This window comes from Taudactylus pleione, unplaced genomic scaffold (assembly GCF_031769625.1).
Source record: "Taudactylus pleione unplaced genomic scaffold, aTauple2 ptg000592l, whole genome shotgun sequence".
Classification (NCBI taxonomy): Eukaryota; Metazoa; Chordata; class Amphibia; order Anura; family Myobatrachidae; genus Taudactylus; species Taudactylus pleione.
In genome coordinates, this window is record NW_028284994.1 from 650,542 (window position 1) to 673,644 (window position 23,103).

Consider the following 23,103-nt stretch of genomic DNA (forward strand, 5'->3'; position numbering starts at 1 on the left):
CTGCACTGCGTTTATAAATATAAACACTTTGTAACTCCATGCTTTGTTTGTTGTCATTAGTGACCAAGAAAAATTGTTTGTTGTTTTATGTACTGTGCTTTAGGTGCCGCACTGCATTCATAAATAAAAGCACTCTGTGACTCGGCACAGTGTAAGTTGTCATTAGTGGCAATTTATTTTTTTTAAACTGGTATGCACTGTAGGTGCTGCACTGCATTCACAAATATGAGCACTGTGTGAGTCTGTGCATTGTAAGTTGTAATTGTGTGACTCTGCAGTATGAGTGGTTATCAGTGACAACATTTTTAAAAAAATAGTTTCTTTTTTCTACATATGGTGTGTTCTGTAGGTACCTCACTTTGTTCATAAATAAATATAAGAACAGTGTAGTTCAGCACAGTGTAAGTTTTCATTACTCATTAATGACAAAAAATATTAATAAAATAGTTTTTTTGTACAACTGGTGTGTGCTGCAAGTGCATTACTGCATTCATAAATATAAGCACCATTTGATTCCACAGTTTGAGGTGTCATTAGTGCCAAAACATAAAAAAATGTTGAAGTGAAACAAGCTGAAGGGGAAATTTGTGTAGCTGATGCCGGCACTTATGAGGATATTAATGATGAGAATGTTGTTTGTGTAAATGAGGCACCAGTGGAAGCAGTTCCACTGCCTGTTATAAGTTCCAGTATGCCTGTGATATGAAGAAGGCCATTGTTATGCATTGTCATAACACAAAAAAATCCACCACTTATGTGTGGAATTATTTTTACGAAAATCCTTACAATTGTCTTTCCATCTGCTGTAAAGCATTTGTAAAGCCACACTAAGTAGAGGTAGGGACATTAACCATCTAGGAACCTCCTCCCTGTTACATAATTTGCAGCATGTTCATGAAAACATTATGGCAAAATCAGAACTTATACTAAAACAGTAACATTAAGTAGTCCAGCATCAGCTACTGTAGCTCTCATCTCTAAGCTAGACCTCCACACCTACATTATCACTGCCACCTTCATTAACGAGTCCTCCTCTATTCAGGATTCCTCGGAATAATTCTTAAGCTCTCGGCCTGCTGCTGAGGCTGTTGCTGGGGGTAGATCTTCATTCCAGAAGGGGACCACAAATATTAGTAGTTTAAAAAAACAATTGTCTATGAAACAATAATTTTCAAGAGGAAGCAAGTATGACAGTTGTCACCCAGTCAAACAGCACTGATGCCATGGCAGCTATGCTAGTATTAGATCATTGTCCAATATCTGCCATTAATGAATTGGAATTTAGACAGCTAATAGAGGACCTGTGTGCCGCTACCAAATTTCACTCAATTCCATTTTACTAAAAAAGTAATTGCTTGCCTGTACCAGGATGTAAACAAAATGTAATTATTGGCCTACAAAATGCAATCATACTCACTGTCCACTCAACCACAGATACATAGGTGGACAAGCAGTACTGGACAAATAAAAGACTACATGACTATGACAACCTACTGGGTGGGTGTATCATTTTCTGCAGCAGTAGGTACAGTAGCTCAAAACACCAGCTCATTCACAGGCAACTTACTCTCTGTACCTCTGATTGCACTAAAAGACATACTCTACCAATGTCAACCTCTTTGAAAAACTATAAAATATAATTGGTAAATTAAATACCCTGCTTTGACTGTCCTTGGCATGTGTGATTTCTAATAACACCACAAACATTGTGAGAGCATTACAGCTGGCCAATTTGTTTAAACACATCCCATGTTTTTCTCACACAATCAATTTGGTGACATATATATTTTTTTTAAATAACAGGTGCATGCAGGAGACTCTGGTTTGGCCTGAAAAATATGGGACATTATATTTATTCAGCAACTGAATGTATAAGATTGCAGAACCTTCAAGGAAAGTTTAATTTGCCATGCCACTAACTGACACTGTATCAATTAGAGGCATAGCAACAAGCCTTCCAACCCTATACAACAAGCCATGATTTAGGGAGAATAGGCCAGGGCAGTGGAGAATACTTTCTGTGTTGTGCAAGATGCTAAAACCATTCAAAGTAGAGGGGGCGTGGCCAGACTGCCTACTGACATAGACAGGCCTTCTCTTAACTCCTAGCCTAAGACTCTATAATAGCCTTAATCTGTGGATTCCTGCCACCTCAACTAATCTACCCAAGATCCCTAACTGCCCGCAGTCCCCCTGATCTGGTTACAGGGCTCCAGGAGAAATTTGCAGCTGCTGCCATATTGCGGCCTACCTCCCCTCCAGGAGCCGGGATCTCAATTTTCAGGGCTTCATCAATGCCTCAGACAGCTGTTGTCATGGCTGACGCCAGACATTATTACCGCCTCCTCACTTCCTCATGCCCTTCACAGTCTAGCTAAGGACACCGGAAAGACACCGCAAACCCTAATAGGGCCACTAGAAATGATGCAAATCATGGGAGGTGGCCATTTTGGAATTGCCCAATCTCCACAATTTACAAAAACACTGTTTACAAAACACTGTTTGGGTGCATAGGTGGTTACCTCTGGTTATTATCAAGAATTTTTGTGCCTCATTAACCTGCTTTGTTTACTCACTATTGCCTCTAAGACTGCTGAAGTTCTCCCTGAGGCTCTGTCCTGCTCCTAATTCTCCCTGAAAGTATTGTACTTTGCAGCTTCCTCAACCAGTGTTTACCAGCTTTTCACTGCTCCACATTGTAACTTACATAAGGATCTGGATACTACATGCTAGACAGCTGAACTTCCCCAGACAAGTCCTTACAACTTATACTTGTCACAACCCTCTATGAATGGGACATTAACCTGCAGTGTAGATCCCCAATTGTGGGAAATATTGCTAACACACACTAATACCCTGTCCAACCCCTGGAACCTTCATCACCAGGATTCTTAGGGACTCTTGAATGTGATTTGGGAAATCATTATCTCTTGCTGCAGTGGCAATTAATACACTAAGTTTTACTTCCATTAAGTTAATACCTGGGTAAGCTCAGAGTGATGCAGCCAGAGCTTTTGTCTTCTAGCAAGGCTGTCTTTCATCTACAAGCCGACACTGAATAGCTCTTTTAATCTTTTTTTTTCATTGTTTTATATTGTGATTATATTTTATTTTATTATACTTTTATTTTTATTTTTTTTCTCTCATTTTTTTCTCAGTCTAGTGACAGAAAGGGATCCCAAGCTAAGATAATGCATCATTTCCCTAAACAGGATTATTTGGGGACCACTGGTTCTCAACCTACATCCCCTCATCACTCCACTGATTCTGACATGGAGCAAGAGGATTTTCCAGCTACTAAGAAAGATATTTGATCTTTGGGGTATTCTTGTGACTCTTAATGACTCCCTTACAGCTGAATTCCACAAAACGGTAGGCAAACTGAAACAGGAAATTTCTGCTCTTGATAAACGTGCAATGGAACTGGAGACTGGTGTCTCCTAGCATTCCAACTTCCAATCTAAAGCACATAGAGACCCGGAATATTTCAGCCATGAACTCTATTTCTTAAAAGTAAAGAATGAAGATCTTGAAAACTGAGAATGTCGTGACAACCTTTGACTCCGTAATATCCCAGAATCATTTGTGCCTACAAACTTACCATTTCCATTTCTTTATTTCATTAGTGCCCTCTTTGTCCCTTTAGGATATTGGGATTGAGCGTGTTCACTGATCGCTATGCCCCAAACCTATAGATTCTGAACCCCAAAGGGATGTGATCCTTTGTTTTCTGTCTATTTGAATTAAAGAACAAATCCTATCAGCAAGCCGCAACAATACTACCTTATCCTTTGAAGGATCGAAACTCCAGGTTTTTCAATACCTAGCACACATCACCAAAACATAAAGATATCCATGAAATAACATCTGCACTCCATGAACATGGCTACAAATACCACTGGGGATTCCCATTTCATCATATTGTAAATGCTGGTGCTTGTCAACATGTTATTTGATCCCCAGATGAAGACAAAGTTCTACTTTAACAACTGAATTTATGTTCTGCCCTTCATGCCCCCTCTTTGGTTGATGAGACAGATGACATTGCAACCTGATCAACCTCTTGATTCTATGATACAGGTTTTTCATGTTTTCTTAGTTTAATGTATTTTCTGAGTACCAAATATTTAATTTCTGCATTTATTTTTTACTTTCTTTTCAGTTTATTTTCATGCTGTTCAACTTTTCTTTTTTTTTAATGATTAATTATAGTTTATTTGCGACTTTCTACTAGTTTTAGGGCTCTGGAAGTTACTCTTAATGTCTGAGTTCTTCTTCCTCCACACCCCCTCTTACTTTTTAGGGTGTTTCCATACTGTCTCTAGAAGACATTTTCTTTAGCCTCCCTCATGGTTTTTCTCACACCCTACCTAGAGTTCCACCATTTTATGGGTGCTCTATCGGTGTGACTGGTCTCCCCAATTGGGGGGTCCTCACCCACTCTCCCTGTTCTTTCAATTTCTATATATAAATACAGTATATACTTACATATTTATGTTTTTTTCATTTTTATTGTTTTCTCTCTTCTGTACGCCAACCTTCCTTCCTTTTTCTACCATGCCACTCTTTATTTTGACGCTGAATGACAAGGGCTTCAATTCTCCTCAGTAGCGCTCCATGATGTATTCCTATATCCATTCCCACTCTACTGATATTGATTTTACATGAGATGCACTTCAAACAGAGAGACCACCCCTCACTATCCACTCAACATTTTTTAACAGTTTTCTACTGAAATCATACATCAAAGCACTGTGGTGTGGCAATTTTAATTTGTAATTCTATCCCTTTTGTGAGGTTCTGTTTTTGTTGTGGGCCGGGGTTGTAAAAGGAGCAGACACTGAAGCAGATTTAAAAATAAATGTGGAGTTTTTAATGAGTGGCTTAACAGACATGAATGTGGAAAAACAAAAAGTCCAGGTATAGCACTTAAGTGCTCTTGGGAAACTGTAGTGAAGCAATGGGAAAAGTCCAGGTTGTGAATGGAGAAGGTAGTCTAGTATTCCATGGTTTGTGAGGCTGAAAAGAATTGCAGACTGAAATGATTTGCAGACTGAAGTGAATTGCAGGCTGAAGTGAATGGCAAGCTGAAGTGAACGGCATGCTGAAAAATATTATCCAGGGAAACTGCAAGTGGAGGCAAGGTGCAGGGTAACAGCTGACACAGGTACTTAGGCAAGGGAGAGGCAAAGGAGGAGGCAGGAGCCAGCGGGGTGATGAGTGTGGGAACATGGATATCCCAGGCATCAGTCCAACAGTGTTCTTCCGGGCTATAACCCTTCCAATCCAGAAGGTACTGTAATCGACCCCTGCAAACATGAGAATCCAGAATCTTGGTGACCTCAAACTGCACACCTCTAGCAGTCTGGATACGAGGGGGAACAGGGAGAACTTTGAGGAACTTGTTAGGATCAATGGCTTAAGTAAGGAAATGTGGAAGGAGTTTGGAATTCTTAAGTAAGAGGGAAGCTGAAGGCAATAAGCTGCAGGATTGATGATTTATGTGATGGAGAAGGGTCCGATGTAATGTGGGGCAAATTCATGGAAGGGACTCTGAGGTGTAGGTTCCGGGTGGACAACCAAACCTGGTTTCCAACTTTCATGCAATGTACCTTCCTTCGCCTCCTGTCTGCTTGTAATTTGTAGCGAGAGGACGTCTTCTCCAAATCAGTGTGCACTCAAGCCCATATGGATGCAAATCTCTGTACAGTATCCTCTACGGCGGGAACATCAAAAGCTGGCAGGCTCGGGAATTCAGGTACTCGAGGGTGAAGACCGTAAACCACCTGGAATGGAGTTTGATTAATAGAGGAATGATATGAGACATTGTGTGGAAATTCGGCCCAGGGCAGTAACTCGGACCAATTGTCTTGGGATGATGACATGAATATTCTTAGAAATGTCTCAAGGTCCTGGTTGACTCTTTCTGTGGATCCATTACTCAGTGGGTGGTAGTCTGTGGAAAAATTGAGTTTTACTTGCAGAATGGAACATATGGCTCTCCAAAACTTTGCCACAAATTGAACGCCACACTCTGAGACTATTTCTGAAGGGAGTCCATGCAGGCAGAATATGTGCTGGACAAACAAATGAGCCAAATCAGAAGCTGTCGGTAATTTCTTTAGAAGGACGTAATGGACCATTTTCGAAAATCGATCCACCACGACCTAGATGGTGATGTAGCCCTCTGAACTTGGTAAGTACATTACAAAGCCCATGGAGAGGTGCATCCATGGACGTGATGGAATGGATAGAGGCAACAACTCACCCACTTGGGCTTGATGGGAGGATTTGTGCTGGACACATGGGATACATGAAGAGACAAACTCCAATACGTCAGTCTTCATCGAGGGCCACCAGTAGGACCTTTTCAAAAATTCCAGGGTCTTCCAAGTACCAGAATGACCTGCAAAGCATGAGGAGTGAGCCCATGTGAGCAGCTACTTCCTTAACTCCGGGGCCACAAAAGTTTTCCCAGTAAGAGGCTGTGGCTGTGTGGAAGAAAACACCCTTGATTCCAGCACAGGGGTACTGCATGAGGTTTCAGTATTGTAGTCACAGGGAAATACTCTAGACATAGCATCTGCTTTCTGATTGAGGGCTCCCAAGAGAAAGGTCACAGTAAAATAGAATCGAGCAAAGAATATTGTCCATTGGGCCAGACGAGAACTTACACACTGGATATTTTTGAGGAAAAGGAGTTTTCTATGTTCGGTGAAGACAGTAAAAGGGAATTTAGCTCCTTCCAACAGGTATCGCCACTCTTTAAGTGCCAGCTTAACTGCCAAAAGTTCTTGTTCACCAATAACGTTATTTTTTTCAGCAGGAGAAAACTTCTTGGAGAAGATGCCACAAGGGTGAACATGGTTATCCTCATACCATTGAAATAGAACTGCTCCCACTGTCTCCGAAGATGTATCTACCTCCAACAGAAAAGGTCTATCCACATCTGGGTGTCTTAACACTGGAGCAGTGATAAAAGCTTGTTTCAAAAGCTGGAAGGCTGTCTCAACTTCAGGAGTCCATAGAGTAGGATTAGCGCCTTTTCGAGTCAACATTGTGATGGGAGCCAACAGGGACGAAAATCCTTTAATAAAGTGTCTATAGTAATTAGCAAATCCGAGCAGTCTCTGGATGGCTTTCAATGTCTGGGGTCGGGACCAATCTAGAATTGCCTGTACCTTTTTGGGGTCTATTTCCAGACTGGAACCGGAGATGACATAACCAAGGAATGGCACTCTGGGTACATTGAAGACACATTTCTCTAGTTTACAATAGAGATGTTTTTTTCTTAAACGAGACAGCACTTCCTTCACATGTTTATGGTGCTCCTTTAGAGAGGAGGAAAAAAATAAGTATATCATCCAGATAAAAGACTACAGAGACATACAACAAATCCCGGAAAATCTCATTGACGAAGCCTTGAAAGACAGCAGGAGCATTGCATAAGCCGAAGGGCATCACAAGATATTCAAAGTGTCCATCTCTGGTATTTAAAGCGGTTTTCCACTCATCTCCCGCACAGATACGAATAAGGTTATAGGCCCCTCGTAGGTCTAATTTAGAAAAAAACTATGGATCCCTTAACTCTGTCGAATAGCTCTGTAATCAATGGAAGAGGATATCAATTCTTGACTGTTATGTCATTAAGGCCTCAAAAATCTATACATGGTCTTAACCCACCATCCTTCATCATGACGGAAAAGAATCCAGAACCAGCAGGAGACATAGATGGATGAATTAACTCTTTCTCTAAATTCTCCCGGATGTACTCGGACATTGCTCTGGTCTGGCAAGGATAGAGGATAGGTGCGACCTCGAGGAGGCATCTTATTTGGCAGCAATTCGTTGGAGCAATCCCTTTCCCTGTGAGGAGGTAAGATATTAGCTTGTTGTTCAGAAAAAAATTTCAGCAAACAGTTGATACATTTTGGGAATAGCTGGAGGTACTAACGAGACTGTTTTCCTCATAAGTTGCATCCTCGGAAGACTGGATCTCTGACACCCAACTCCCCATGAAAGAATTTGCATGGAGCACCAGTCTATCCTGGGATTGTGCAGACACAACCAAGGTAACCCTAGAATGACTTCTTGGGAAGCCTCAGGAATCACGATAAATTTTAGATACTCAAAATGGAGTGCTCTAATGTGGATTAGCACTGGTTGAGTCTCCTTGGTGACAACTCCGTTAGCCAGAGGACATCCATCTACAGCAGTCAGAGAGATTGAATGATCCAGGGTAGAACAGGGAAGTCATAATTTATCAATGAGACTAGAGGTCATAAAGTTTCTGGCTGCTCCAGAATCTAGTAGAGCAGTAACAAATGCAGGTTTATGCTTGACAACTATGACCAAGATCAGGACAAAGTCTTTGGAAGTTGGGAATGGACAGATTACTCCTAACTTGAAGTCCCCAGGGTCAGTTAGGAATGGACGTTTCCCGGCTTGCGGGTACAGGAGGCCACCAGGTGACCCGATTCTCCACAGTATAGGCAGAGGTTTTTTGATATTCTTCTCTGGCATTCTTCTCTGGAGAGGTGGGTATGATTCACCTGTATTGGCTCTTCATCTGTAGGAGGAGGAGATGGACAGGTAGAGGAAGGAAGAGTGATGGACTTTGTACAGTCAGTTCTTTGTTTCTCAGCCTGACATTCTCTAAAGCGGAGATTGACCTTGTTACAGAGAGAAATCAGATCATAGAAAATAGTAGGAAGGTAGCGGATGACCAAGTCATCCTTCAGACGGTCGGAAATCCCATGCCAGAATGCTGAGGTGAGGGCTTCCTCATTCTTCTTGAGCTCTGATGCCAAAATCTGGAACTGTACCACATATTGGTTGACGGAACGGGTTCCTTGTTTCAGTGACATAATGCTAGATGAGGCTGATACAGTTCACCCAGGTTCATCAAAAATCCTCCTGAATGATGTTACGAAGTCTGTATAGTTGTCCAGTAGAGAATCTGAATGCTCCCAGAGTGGGGAAGCCCAATCCAAGGTGGGACCAGACAATAGAGACACCAGGTAGGCCACTTTGGTTCTAGCAGTGGGAAAGTTGTCAGGCTGTAGGGTGAATTGCATATCGCACTGATTCAGGAATCCGCAAAAGAGCTTGGGGTTGCCATCAAGTTTACTTGGCATAGGAAAGTGTAGTCGAGGGGATGCCCTGTAACTGGTATTGTCAGGCAGAGTAGTAGAGGTAACTATAGTTACATTAGAGGTAGACAAGGAGGTTTGAAGATTATCCTGTCGTTTGGACATTTGTTGTAGAAACTGAGCCATTTGATGTTGCATAGCTTCCAGGTTTTCCAAACGGTTTGCAATACATCAAAATAAATCCGCTCCAGACTACTGTCACGTGGCTGGGTCCATGAGGCCAGTGCAAACTGTGAGGTTCTGGTTTTGTTGTGTGCCCGGGGTGGTAAAAGGAGCAGACACTGAAGCAAATTTAAAAATAAATGTGGAATTTTTAATGAGTGGCTTAACAGACATGAATGTGGAAAAACAAAAAGTCCGGGTATAGCACTAAAGTGCACTTGGGAAACTGAAGCAATTGAAAAAAGTCCAGGTAGTGATAACAGAAGGTATTCTAGTATTCCAGGGTTTGTGAGGCTGAAAAGAATTGCATGCTGCAATGAGGTGCAGACTGAAGTGAATTGCAGACTGAAATGAATGGCAGGCTGAAGTGAATTGCAGGCTGAAAAATAATGTCCTGGGAAACTGCAAGTGGAGGCAAGGTGCAGGGTACAGGTGCTCAGGCAAGGGAGATACAAAGGAGGAGGCAGGAGCCAGCAGGGCTGGAACATGCAGGGTGAAGCAGGCTAGGTAATGATCCCAACAGACAGGTGAATGAGCACAGGAACTCTCTTTCTCAGCTCTCGCTGAGAAACTTGTTGCACTGGCAATGAGAGGAAGCTCAGCATGCCCTTAAATATCCAGTGCTGCACTGTGACAGGCCAGAGAGGGCATGTGACACACCAGGATAGGGCGACTAGGTCACATGACCGGAGGCAAGGTGGTGGCGCCCATGCCAGAGTGGAATGGAAGCACCACCAGGCCTAACCAGACCAGATTGACAGTATGCCCACACAGGACTACGCACAGCCAATGCACCCCGCCAGATACCAGCACCACCGCCAGACACCCCTCGCCATAGCGTTCTCAAAGGTAATACCTGTCGGCTGGCATGACGAGAAACCCTGGTCGTGACACCTTTTACACTACTAGACACATGCTCAGATTACAACGGCCAATATATTTTGCTAAAAGGTCAGCTTAGTGGAAAATATATCACCTTAGTGACTGTATGTGCACCTAACTCAGGTCTGTCTGCTTTTTTTGTGTTTTTTTTAGAACTACATAATTTTTATCACAGGGAAGTTATTTTAGGAGGTGACTTTAATACAATTCATTCACATGACCTAGACCATTCTGGTATATCCCTCATCTTTCTTGTTCCTCTAGTTCCAAGACATTGATGTGACAAATGGCTGAGGCTGGTCTGTTTGATACCTGGCACTCTCTCTACCCTATGCCCAGGGATTAAATTTTTTATTCACATCCACCTAATTCTTATTTTAGGGTTTATATGTTCCTTTTGTTGTGCTTCCTTAATTAGTTATCTTGTGGATTCATTCATACACTCCAACACCTGGTCTGAACATTCTGCTGTTATGGTTCGCTTTGATCTGATGCTGGCATATTTGGGGAGATTCTTTTGGAGAGTTAATGAGACCATTCTAAAGCTCCCGTATTTTCAGGTGCAAATAACTTCTAAATTGTTGGAATAATTTGACAACAATGTTACCCCTGATGTTTCAATGGAGACCGTGTGGGGGGCTCACAAGGTGGTTCTCAGAGGGGAGATTACTCGATATGCCATCCATCATAAGAAAAATAAACTTGCTGCAGTGTCATCTCTGACTGCTCAAATTAGGCAGCTACAAATAGAAATAGATCATAAGACTAGAGGTGAACGACATAATATCCTGGCTGAAAAAACTGAAAAAAATCTTTGATGGCTCAGACAAAAATTCTATAAAAAAAGCAACAAGGCAGATGCCTTGTTAGCTTCTAAATTGAGGGTTAAGAGTGCAGCTCATGCTATAGTCTCCATGAAAGATGGCCATGGCACACTGTCCCACAACCCTAGAGTTATCAACCAAATGTTTTCAGACTATTATGAAGCATTGTATAATCTATCTACATCCTCTAACCCTTCTACCCTAGAGCGGCTATGCAAGGAATATGTAGAGTCTTGCGCTCTTCCAACTATCAGCACACACACTGCACTTAATTTAAGTAGGGATATTTTGTTAGAAGAAGTCTCTCTGGCTCTTAAGTCTTAGAAGCCATGGAAAGCACCAGGTCCAGATGGATTTCCCATGATTTACTATAAATCTTGTGCATCCCATTTAATTCCCCACTTCACAAAATTATTTAACTCCATATTGGAAGGATCCTATTTTTATCCTGACTCTACCAAGTCTAAAATTGTCATCCCTAAAGTTGACAGAGATCATACATTATGCTCAAACTTTAGGCCCATTTCTCTTTTGAATACAGACATCAAATTGCTTGCAAGGATTTTGTCAGATAGACTTAATGAGCTTTTACCCACTCTAATTGATTCTGATCAGGTGGGTTTTGTCCCACATCACCAAGGGCTGGGCAATACATGTAGAACCGTCAATCTTATCCACTGAATTAATCATTCCAAATTACCTTTGGAAGAGCTAGTGCTAAATGCTAAGAATGATTTTGACAGGGTCTCCTGGCCCTTCGTGTTCTGCACCCTTGAAGCGTTTGGTTTTGTGACCGATTTTTGTATTCTCTCTAATCTCTTTATCAAAATCCTTCCTCCATGGTCACTTTTAATGGTATTTGTTCAGAGGTGTTCAGGTTGGGTAATGGGACTCAGCAGGGATGCCCACTCTCACCAATGCTTTTCACATTATGTATTGAGCAATAAGCTGCTTGCATTAGAGCAGGGGTTCCCAACCAAGGTCCTCAAGGCACACTAACAGTCAAGGTATTAAAGATAGCCATACATGAGCACAAGTGTTTTAATTAGTACTACAGTTATTTTGTTTTGACCACCTGTGCTCAGGCATGGATATCACTAAAACCTGGACTGTTAGTGTGCCTTGAGGACCGAGGTTGTGAAACACTGCATTAGAGCGAATACTGACAACTCTGGTGTATGTTTAGGAGGACACCAGTATAAAGTATAACTATTTGTGGATGACATACTTCTTACTGTGACCAATCCGACTTTATCTTCCCCTTTTAGGAACTGGGCCAATTCAGGACTCTTTCTGGTTACAAGATTAATGATGGCAAATCAGAGGCACTGTCCCTGCATATATCAAGTCATATAAGGATTGGGTTGCAATCCACATACAAATTTCAATGGCGTCCTATGCAGATTCATTATTTAGGGGTTTATATCACAAAACAATATTCCCATTTGTATAATGCAAATTATACCCCCTTCTTTGAAGGCCACATCAGGACATAGCGGCCTGGTCTTCACAGTATATTGCCTGGATAGGTAGGCTCAATGCCTTAAATATAAACGCCCTTCCTAAACTTTTGTATCTTTTTCAAACACTTCCAGTTCGTGTCCCGGGATCTTTTTTGCTATTTTTGCAATTCTATTTGGTAAACTCATTTGGGGGGTGGTAAAATAATCACAATTGAGCCATCTGACCTTGTCTAAACATACAGTTAATGGTGGTCTGGGTCGCCACTTATTAGAGAATTACTATTATGCCACTCAACTGAGTCATGTTATTTCATGGCACTCTCCTCCTGGCATAAAGAAATGATTTGATATTGAAAATGCTCTGTTCCCCGACCTAGGAGTAGATATTCTCCCTTGGTTACCATGTCTTCACAGACCAGACTCAGCCTATGCCCACCCTTCTATCCAATTTACATTGACAACCTGGGACACAGTGAACAGACATTTCTTGCTCACATCTTATCCATCCCCTCTAACGCCTATTTGGAAGCACCCTTTATTCCCCCCAGGGTTCTCAAATAAATTTGCTGCACCCCGGCATTCTTCCAGGATTACACATTTTTTGCACATTTTTGGTCAGTTTGCTACAACCACATTTGCGGACTTTCAGGAACATTTTTGGTTCCCCACAACACTTTATTATATCTACTTACAAATCACTAATTTTGTAGAGACCCAATGTCCTTCAAGGATGCTTTAACGGCCTACCCCATTCGAGCATCAGTGTATGTACTCTGTGGGATGTATGGGTGCTATATCAGTGTTACACCACTTTATTATAGCCCCCGAATACTCACCAAAGGAAATCTTTGAACAAGCGTGGGAAAAATATCTTGGATTTCACCTGAGCAATGAGGAATGGTCTCACATACGTCAATGGATTACTAAAGCAACCCTCACTGTCAGCATCAGGGAAACATCTTACAAAGTATATACTCAATGGTACATGACCCCTGATAAGATACACCATTTGTACCCAAATTCTTCAAACCAGTGTTGATGAAACTGTGGTATGGTGGGCACTTTCTTCCATATCTGGTGGGAATGCCCTATGATACAGCTGTTTTGGTCACTAGCAGTTAACCTGATGTCAGCGGTCACCTCTTGCACTGTTCCTAAGGATCTGCTAGTGCTTCTGCTTCAGGGGCCCTTGTGTTCAATGTCTAAATCTGACAACAAATTAATTACACATATATGTAATGCTTATAAACTGCTAATTGCCGAACAATGAAAATCCCTTCACCCTCCCTCTTACTCTGCCCTTGTTAACCGGTTATGGTACATTTTCTCTATGGAACATATTACCTCCTTTTAAACAATACTCTGTCTACATATCATCATATATATGGTGCCCTTGGATTACTTTCCTTATACCAACTATGCCGGGAGTCCATCCTTAATACCTTTCTTCTGTGTTACTATTTTTCTTTATTGATTGAATACCCTTACTCTGTGGTATATTTTTATATATTTTTGGATGCATTATTTTTAGTTTCACTTTTGTTACAGATATTTTTGCTGTTTGTAGTATTATAGGATACTGTTAAAAACACTCTACTTTGTTACTAAGTCCACATTATGGATTAAGTCAATTCTTATGAATCGTCCTTCTTCGTGAGTTTTATTTGTTTATTTTTTTGTTATTCTCTTTGATGTTATGCAGTGTACATAAAGAAATAAATAAAAAAAATAAAAATGAAACCATTCAAAGTAGTGTGTACAGACTCTGCTAGCTTGAGTGAGGTGATTTCCTTAAGTAAACTTTTGGAAAAGCAGCTTGAGAAACTGAAGAACAAGGTAAAACAAAGCAAGTCTGCTTAGCATTTTGAACTTGTAGATCAAGTCCTTTATTCACTCTGCCAGGATTCAAGAGTTGTCAAGATTTTAAAATGTTATCACTACATTTTGTTGACCATGCTTGATCCCAGGTTTAAGTTGTATGTCATGCATTTCTAGCTAACTGATATGGATCTTAAGAGGTGCAAAGAGCAAGTTGTCAGCTCAAGTGGCACATAACATGGTGTCTTCTACTTTTGTTTCTCCAGCAGCTATGGATGACAGGAAAAAAAGAGATTTCCCAAGAGACCCTATGTTGATTCACATGAGTCAACACAACATTTTGACATCTGGTAAGGTCTAACAGAGATTCCCAAAATTTGTGACACCTTGTCACAGAGTGCCGGTCGCCGGCACACACTTACCAGGTCCAGTGGCACTAGTCTGTGAGTGGAGAGTAGGCGGGGTGTTTCCAGCATCTACCGCTGGTCCCCGTGGCTCCTACCTCTCACTGGAAAAGGTGGGTGCGGCATGCTGACCTGTTTAGGATTTAAAGGGCCATACACGCCCTTTTAATGATGTCACAGGAAGTGACTAGGATAGCTCAGCCCATATTATGGGGACTCTGTGTGCACTCCAGTGCCAGAGTATAGGCTCATTACCATACTCCAGCGTTCCATGCATATCCTGATTATTGATTTGACCTTGGCTTTGTTTGTTACTCCAATTCTGAAGTTTTCAGCACAGCTAGGAACCTTGTCAGTGATTGGCGTAGGCAGCAACTTCCTCAAGATATGGAAAATATGATATTTATCAAAATTACCTATACATTCCACGAGTAAGACCATTACCTGCAATTAAGTACATAGACTTCCATAATGGTGAATTCCAATGGGGATAAATTAATACTGTGTGAATATGATGTAAATACTGATGAGGTTGAGGATGATAAAGATTATTAGATTATGTTACTGTAGAGATCACTGACAGCGCTGTTAGCTTAGCTGCCTTAAGCTCATCATTAACAACACTCTTAGCTATATAGAGTGAAATGTATATACTGCAATATCTCCCGGCACTAATATGATTTACTAATAAAAAGGGATATTATCTGCTGCAGGTGAAAGAAGTCTGGTGAGGACTTCACAAAAAATACTAAAAGATTTAATTAGATCCTAGAAAAGACCTGGGTCTCACAGTGCTGGTTTATCTCAATAAACCACTTAATTTATATATATATATATATATATATATATATATATATATATACTGTACATAGCATCCAGTGCTCTGGCATTCCAGTGCTCAATATATTTGGCTGTTTAGCCACAACTTGCTCTGGTGCCCTCCTCAGGTGACAGCACCCCCAAATTAATATGGAAAATATGAAGGCAGCACTCAGAGAGGAGTTAATGCAATACCCTCACCAGAGGAATTTTATTGTATGTCAACATTTCAAGGTCTTCCACCCCTTCCTCAGGACAACACAGTGAATAGTGTGCAAACAAACAGTTCTTGAATACATAATGTGTAATCACCATCACCTCCATGTATGACCATGTTCACCTGGCCTGTGTCCAGAAGCCGCACTTCTGGTCACAGCAGCCCCGCGAAACTGGAAGTGACATCACCCGGCAGGGCACTGGTGCCATGGAAACCTGAAAACAACATCATGATATAAATAATGAAAAACATATGTGCATTCTGTAGTATAAAATACATTGTGTACGTGCATCCTGCAAAGTGTAAACATAATAAACTGCACCAATTTAGTGTACATGTACAAAAGTAAAAAAAAACTTCTAAAAATGCCCACCTCCTTAATCTGGATTGTGATAAGCACCATAGTATGTGGACTCTTAATGCTATAAAGTATATTGTTCACTCTGCTGTCACTCTCTGAGGCAAATAGTGTGTCCTTCCTCCAGACAGTGTGATTGCAGCCTTTTTGGCTGTATTAGAGTGCAGCTTAGTGTCTGGGTCTGAATCAACCCCTAAGTAAGCTAAATGGAAATTTTTAACTGCTTAAATAGTTATTAGGTGGGTGTCCAATGGGTCCTAAAGCAAGTCCCAACAAAGTTTCCTTAACATAATAATTTATTGAGCACTGTATGAAAAATAAAAATCAAACACCCTATTGCATAGTAAAAAACCTGCACCACAGTGTTTTTCAAATTACACTTGCAATTGGATATGCCCCATACAGCTGACTATGATTCAGAATCAGAAAAGAAAATTAATTTCAGGAACTTAAATAAAATGCTAACAAACAGACATTAAAACAAGGTAACATAATTTCTAAAACTACCTCCATGATTTTTGTTTATGTTATTAGGATACCCAGCCCACTCTGTACTAATACAGACATACACTATATGGACTAAAGTATGTGGCCACACCTGTTGATTATTGATTTCAGGTGTTTTATTCAGACTTGTTGCCACAGGTGTATAAAAGCAAGCACCTAGCCATGAAGTCTCCATTTGCAAACATTTGTGATACAAAATGGGTCATTCTAAAGAGCTCAGTGTCTTCACACGTGGTACCAGAGCCATAGCTAGACATTTTGGTGTCCTGTGAGAGAAAGAGCATTTGTGCCCCTCCTACTGCTGGAGTTTGCAAGTATAAACATCCAACCCTGAAATACCATTGAGAATTAACTACAGTATTGCAATTGGCAGTCGATTAACTACTCATCACTAGGACGATGATGGATATGCTCTTACCTACCTCACCTAAAGTACCGTTTTTTTACACATTACCCAAACTGCACAAGGATCCTTGCAATCGCCCCAGTAGGCCAATTATTTCAGCCAGAGACTCATTATATTATGAAATATCAAGATGCATAGATTTTCATCTACAACCTGTGATACAAGAAGAAACAACTTTCTGGAAGAATACCATTTCTTTTTTACATAAATTAACTACCTTGGGAGCCCTGCCCAAAGATTGCTTGTTAGGCACAGTAGACGTAATTAGTCTATACCAGCATCCCTAATTCGAGGGGTTGATTTGCTTTGGAACAATTACTTACCAATAATCCTCACTTTCAGGGTCCTGATTTGTCATTTTTTCTCCAATTGCTCACATTGATGTGAAACTACTTTGTTTTTGATTGGGTCTATTCCCTCCAGACACATGGCTGCACTATGGATTCATGCGCAGCTCTGGTGTATGCAAATGGATTTATGAACCATGTTGAGCAGGATCTCTTTTTCAGCAATAGGGCTTATGCTGATAGGATCAAGTTCTTCACACAGTACATAGATGATATTTTCATGATTTGTCTTGGCAGTGAAGTAGAATTTACACAAATGATGTCCAGCGTCAATTCGTTGGACAGTAATATCAAATTCAATTATGAAATTAGTTCTACAGAGGTTCATTTTTTGGATGTCTCAGTTGTCATGACAGAGGGGACCATCCATACATCTGTGTACAGGAAAAAAATGGATCACAGTAATTTATTGCTGGCCTCGAGTTATCATCCCAGAAACCTTAAAAGGGGCCTGCTGTACTCTTAATTCCTCAGAATACACAGGATCTGTTGTGATCCTGAAGATGAATTGCATCAGTTAGATATCATGACTGATAATTTTATCAATAGAGGTTATTCATGCAGTTTGCTAGCAGATGCCAAATCACACTGGCTGTCCCCAAAAGTGACATTGGATTTACATCTGATGGCTGTACAGCTAAAAATGATAATAGATTGGTGTGGGTTAATGGCTATAGTACATCTAGCAGGTCCATAGTCAGCACTGCCAAACGATTCTGGCCAATGATCAATACAGATAACTGACTTAAAAGTTTAAAAAATACCACCTTGCTCCCATGTTTCAAAAGGGGTAAAAATATCCATGACTGGCTAGACATCACAGGCTTTGATTGCACTCACAATGCATTTCCTTACCAAGAAGCCTGGAAACTATAAGTGTTTAGGCTGTACTACATGTGGATTTTTAGAAATATGGGACAGTTTTGTACACCCACACTCCGAGCAAAGGTAGAAAATTAACTACATATTGACCTGTACTAGTCAATACATAGTCTACTATATACTGTACATTGCCCCTGTGGGCTATTATATATAGGTAAGACTACTAGACAGTTTCATGAATGCATGGCCCTCCACAGGTGTGCCATTCACTTGTCATTAACTGGCAAAGAGAATAAACAGCCTGTGGCATGCCATTTCAGGGTGTGTAGGCATAATTTATCCACCTTATGCTATAAAACGATAGACCAGGTGCTAGACAGTCATAGAGGTGGAGATAGGGCCAAAAGATTGTTGCAGAGGGAGGCATATTGGATACATTGCCTCAATACATTACAACCCTTTGGTATAAATGAGACATTGTCACTGTCATGCTTCAATTAAACGTTTCTTTCCATTAGATCACATTAGTCATTTCATGTTTGATTTTGTGTGCTTTATGTTAGACCGATGATCAGATCCATCATTATGACCATGATGCCTAGTCTCTTCTTGCTTCCGATTACCGTCATTTGAATTATTATTTTTTTACATCATTGTTAATATTATCACATTTTGATACTGTTGATACATGAGGGCAGAAGTAATGACAGTAAGGGCAAATATTTGCCGCAATGACAGAGTTCTAAAAACATCTTTTAATTGCTGTATTTTCATAGGAACTATTGGAACATTATTATCAGGAGCTGATTAAGTAACTAAATAGAAAATCCCACTATGTATAGGGGTTCCCTTTTACACAGGAAGTGATGTGGACTTCTGACCCCCTGAACTCCTAGTGGGCTATAAAAAGCAGACTATTACACTCATACACCATCCCCTTGATGAAGTCATAAGACAAAACGCATTGGAAGTGTTTGCTGTATACTTCATGAACTTTGGAATATTACCTCTCTTACATATTCAGATAAGATGCTACAATTTTAATCTGCTAATTCTTTATTTTAATCTGTTTTCACTGCCTTTTATTATATTTTGTATGTATTTTTAAGGGATTCTATCAGCCACCTAGGTGGAAATTCCTTTCTTTGCTCTTAAATAAATTGTTATATTTTTACATTAGTATTTATTGCACTGGCACTTTTTGATCTCACCAGATATTTATTATGTGTGTAATAGGATTGTAATATTCATTTGTTTGAGCTATTGGATTTATCCAAATATCCCATACAATATTTTACATTGTTTCTTGCACTAGCACGTTGCATTCACTTGATACATATTATTGTATGTACAAGGTCTATTTTTTTCACATTGCTGTTACATCTATTTTAGGTAGCAAACTTGTCTCTCAATTGTCACTTTGTCCATATATATATATATATATATATATATATTGCCAGAGCCGGCACTCCACCAAAGTAACTTTCAATACCCTGGTGCCCTCCTGGGGCCACTCACATGTCCTAAATGTATAGCAGAATGTAAGGCGGCACTTGTGAGTTTTTAACAAACAAGAGTCAGAGACATTAAGTCTGGTCCAATGTTTCAGTCCTCCCAGACTTTGTTCTTGATAGAAGTCTGGGAGGACAATAATGTTGGAACAGACTTAGTGTCTCTGACTCTGGTTTGTTAAAAACCCATGAGTGCCACCTTACATTCGGCTATATATATAATGTATAATACTGCACTCACATCCAGATATGAAAAGTCAATGGGGTGCACCACTAAGGAGGTCAATAGAAGTACTCAATTTGTATATCCATGTTTAGATTTTTATGTCAAAGAGCGCACTCACTGCATTAGATGAAAAAAAGATCAAGACAAGTCACCGTGTGTCATCCATTTAGCATGCTCTAGGTCAGCATGCTGGATGGATGACACATGGTGACTTGCCTTGATAAAGACCCGGTGGGGTTGAAACATCAACTAAATACACTGTCTTGGTGAGATGTATTATCTATACTAAAAACATATTTTATTCAACTAATGCGGTGAGTGCCCTTTTTGACTTGAAAGTGTAAACATGGATATATTTATATATATATATATATATATAAAATGTATAGAAACAATCCTCCGGCACTCATTCACGCTGTGTCTCTGGACACGCAGTCCATCCTTGCTCCGGTACCCTCCTGAACATCACCCGAATGTATCCAGTGACTCCATCAGCTATTCGATCAGTAATGGAAAGCAACGCCATTCCACGCACCTTGATATTCAGGCTTCTTCATTTTTATTACTTGCGGTGGTACCTGACCGCTGATTGTGGTACGCATATTCATTGAACGAGTTTTATGTCCGCTGTCTGCAATAAAGTCTGTTTTACAGTTTCATGCACTATGTGGTGCCCCTTCTTTCTTGCTCTCAATTCCAAATATATATTCGAAAAGTTATGCCTAAATGCTCGTAACTCTGAAATAATACATCACATTTATTTGAAACTTTGTCAGTTTATAGTTTAATATGTCTGGTAACTATATATGTAGTTTTGTTTAGGTAGTCCAAGAAATACCATGGAATCCAAGATGAAACAAAGAGCTGTCTTTGCATTTCTGGAAAAAGAAGGCTGCAGTGCTACAGAAATCCACAGAAGACTGAAAAAAAGTGTATGGTGAGCGTACAATTGACTTACAATGTCAGAAGGTGGATGAAGCATTTTCAATTGGGAGAATTGTCCGTGTGCGACAAACCTTGTGGTGGCAGACCATCAACTGCTGTGACAGCAGAGAACCGACACAAAGACGATGCCATGATTCAGAATGACCATTGTGTGACCATCAGAGATATAAATGATGAACTTGAATGAAACATGGCACTGTAGAAACAATAATCAATGATTTGGGATATTGTAAAGTGTGTTAAATGGGTTCCAAAGCAATTAACCAGGGATCATAAGGCCCAGAGGGTAGAAGTGTGCAATGACCTTTTGACCAACTTTGAAGCCAACCCTGAGACTGTTTTTGGAAAATGTCATTACAGGAAATGACACACTATTTGTTCACATTTTTCTATCTTTATACACTAATCTATATGTATGTTTATCAATTCAATAACTCATTTTTTTACCTCTAATTTTCACTGTACCATTCCCAGTGAATGGAATTTTTAGTATAATAACTAATAAAAGTCAAGTTTTAATATATTGATTTTGTGCATGTGTGCCCATCTCTAACAACCCCTAGCCTCTTTTGTTTAATAAAGTATTATTTTTAGCCTGATATTTTTAGGAATCTTATAATGTGATTCATCTTCATTAATGGAGCAGATTTAAATGTTTTTAGATGTTTCATTGTAATGTGTATGAAATTTTATATATGATTTAATTTATGTTCATCTGCTAATAAGCAGATATTAGTGCAACCAGTGCTGCATTCTATTATTAATACCTCTAATTAGTTGGATGCATTTTTGATAGTTTTTTTTTATCTATGATTAAGTGTGCGGGTAGCAAATCTGGAATTGCATGCTGCAGGTGCACTTGTTATTGATATAATTGATTGTCCAGCGCAGACCTTCTGTTTCTTTTTCCATTTGGAAACCCCTCTCTAGAAATTTTACATTTCACCCTGAATATTTATCTTGGCTGAAACTAATAAAGACTGGTGTCACTTACCTGTGAATAACCATATATATCCAACAATTGTGCAATAGGAATGGTGGTGAAAGAATTGAGATCTCCAATAAAACCAACCACTTTACTATATTCCCTACATGAATAATTTGGAATTAATTTATTGTGTCCAGATAATATATCTAAGACATGAGCTACAGCTTTCATCTGATATCCACAAGAATCATACAAATCATAACCCAGAGTTATATTGGGCAGAATATCTGGATTCCTGTTAATTTCATTAATTGCAAAAATAAGAGCCCGGTGGTGTTTGTACTGTTTGTGGTTAACACTGTTTTAAACAAAAAAACAAAAATAATTTTACGTAAATGTTTAGTAATATATGTCAAATTGTTTATTTTCATAAGGTTCAATTAAAAAATAACAAATAATGTATTATTACTAAAATTAAAAGTATATGAAAAAACTGTAAAAAGGTTGTCTTGAGATATACCTTTAATATTGAAATGATTCTCTAAAAATAAACTTATTAAAACCATGTATGAATAAATCAAAAACAACATTTGCAGTAATTGGGCCTTTACTGCCCAATAGCAAATACAAAAGTGAAAGACACCTAAATCTTGGAGGGAGGTGGAGGAACAACTGTAGCGCTAAATTTGTAACGTAGTAACTGAGAATGTTTGAGTTATAAAAAACAAGTAAAAATTGCATAATGAGAAACATGATCCTAATGTAAACAAAAATATACATTAAAACACAGTAAACCATAAAATAGAATATCTAAGTTGTCCTAGATCACTTAGATGACTAACTTTTTATATAGTCTTAATGGATTGCGTATATATTTTTATAACAAATGACACCCAAAAGTAAAGTATGGATCCAGAGAACTAGATGTGGTGATTCAAAGGGAGATTGGACAACCAGGACAGTTGGAAAGTTCCCGCTGAGCCAGTCTAATCCTCCCCTCTGTCAGGCCATCTTACTCTACCTGCCAGCTCACATTGCCTGCCAGCTTGGGTTGGCAGCCATGCTTACAGGAATTCTTTTTCTATGAGGAAACCAAACTGGAAGCTGTCACCCTTCCTTCCCACCTCGCAAAACCATTGGCCAGCCAAAGACCTCCCTGCTCCTCTTGGCGATCAGTATCAGCAGCAGCGCCTGGATCCAGGGACTCAGCATCTCAACCTAGGAGAGCTAAGCAGCATTAGCAGCTCACACTCAGCCATTGGAGTAGAGGTCAAGATAATCACCCCATGAGACATTATTTTGCTATCATGCT

The 23,103-nt window shown here is 39.9% G+C and overlaps 1 protein-coding gene across 1 annotated transcript in view; it reads right to left on the reverse strand.

Annotated features, from left to right (window-relative positions):
* The window catches only part of LOC148481192 (vomeronasal type-2 receptor 26-like), an 83,011-nt gene extending 60,158 nt beyond the window's left edge, over positions 1-22,853 (reverse strand). Inside the window, exons 1-2 of the mRNA XM_088453811.1 lie at positions 22,825-22,853; positions 21,858-22,149 (exon numbers count right to left, since the gene is read on the reverse strand). Coding sequence (XP_088309937.1) covers positions 21,858-22,149; positions 22,825-22,853 — 321 coding nt within the window. The remainder of the gene's footprint in view (positions 1-21,857; positions 22,150-22,824) is intronic.
* Between the last annotated feature and the right edge of the window lie 250 nt (positions 22,854-23,103).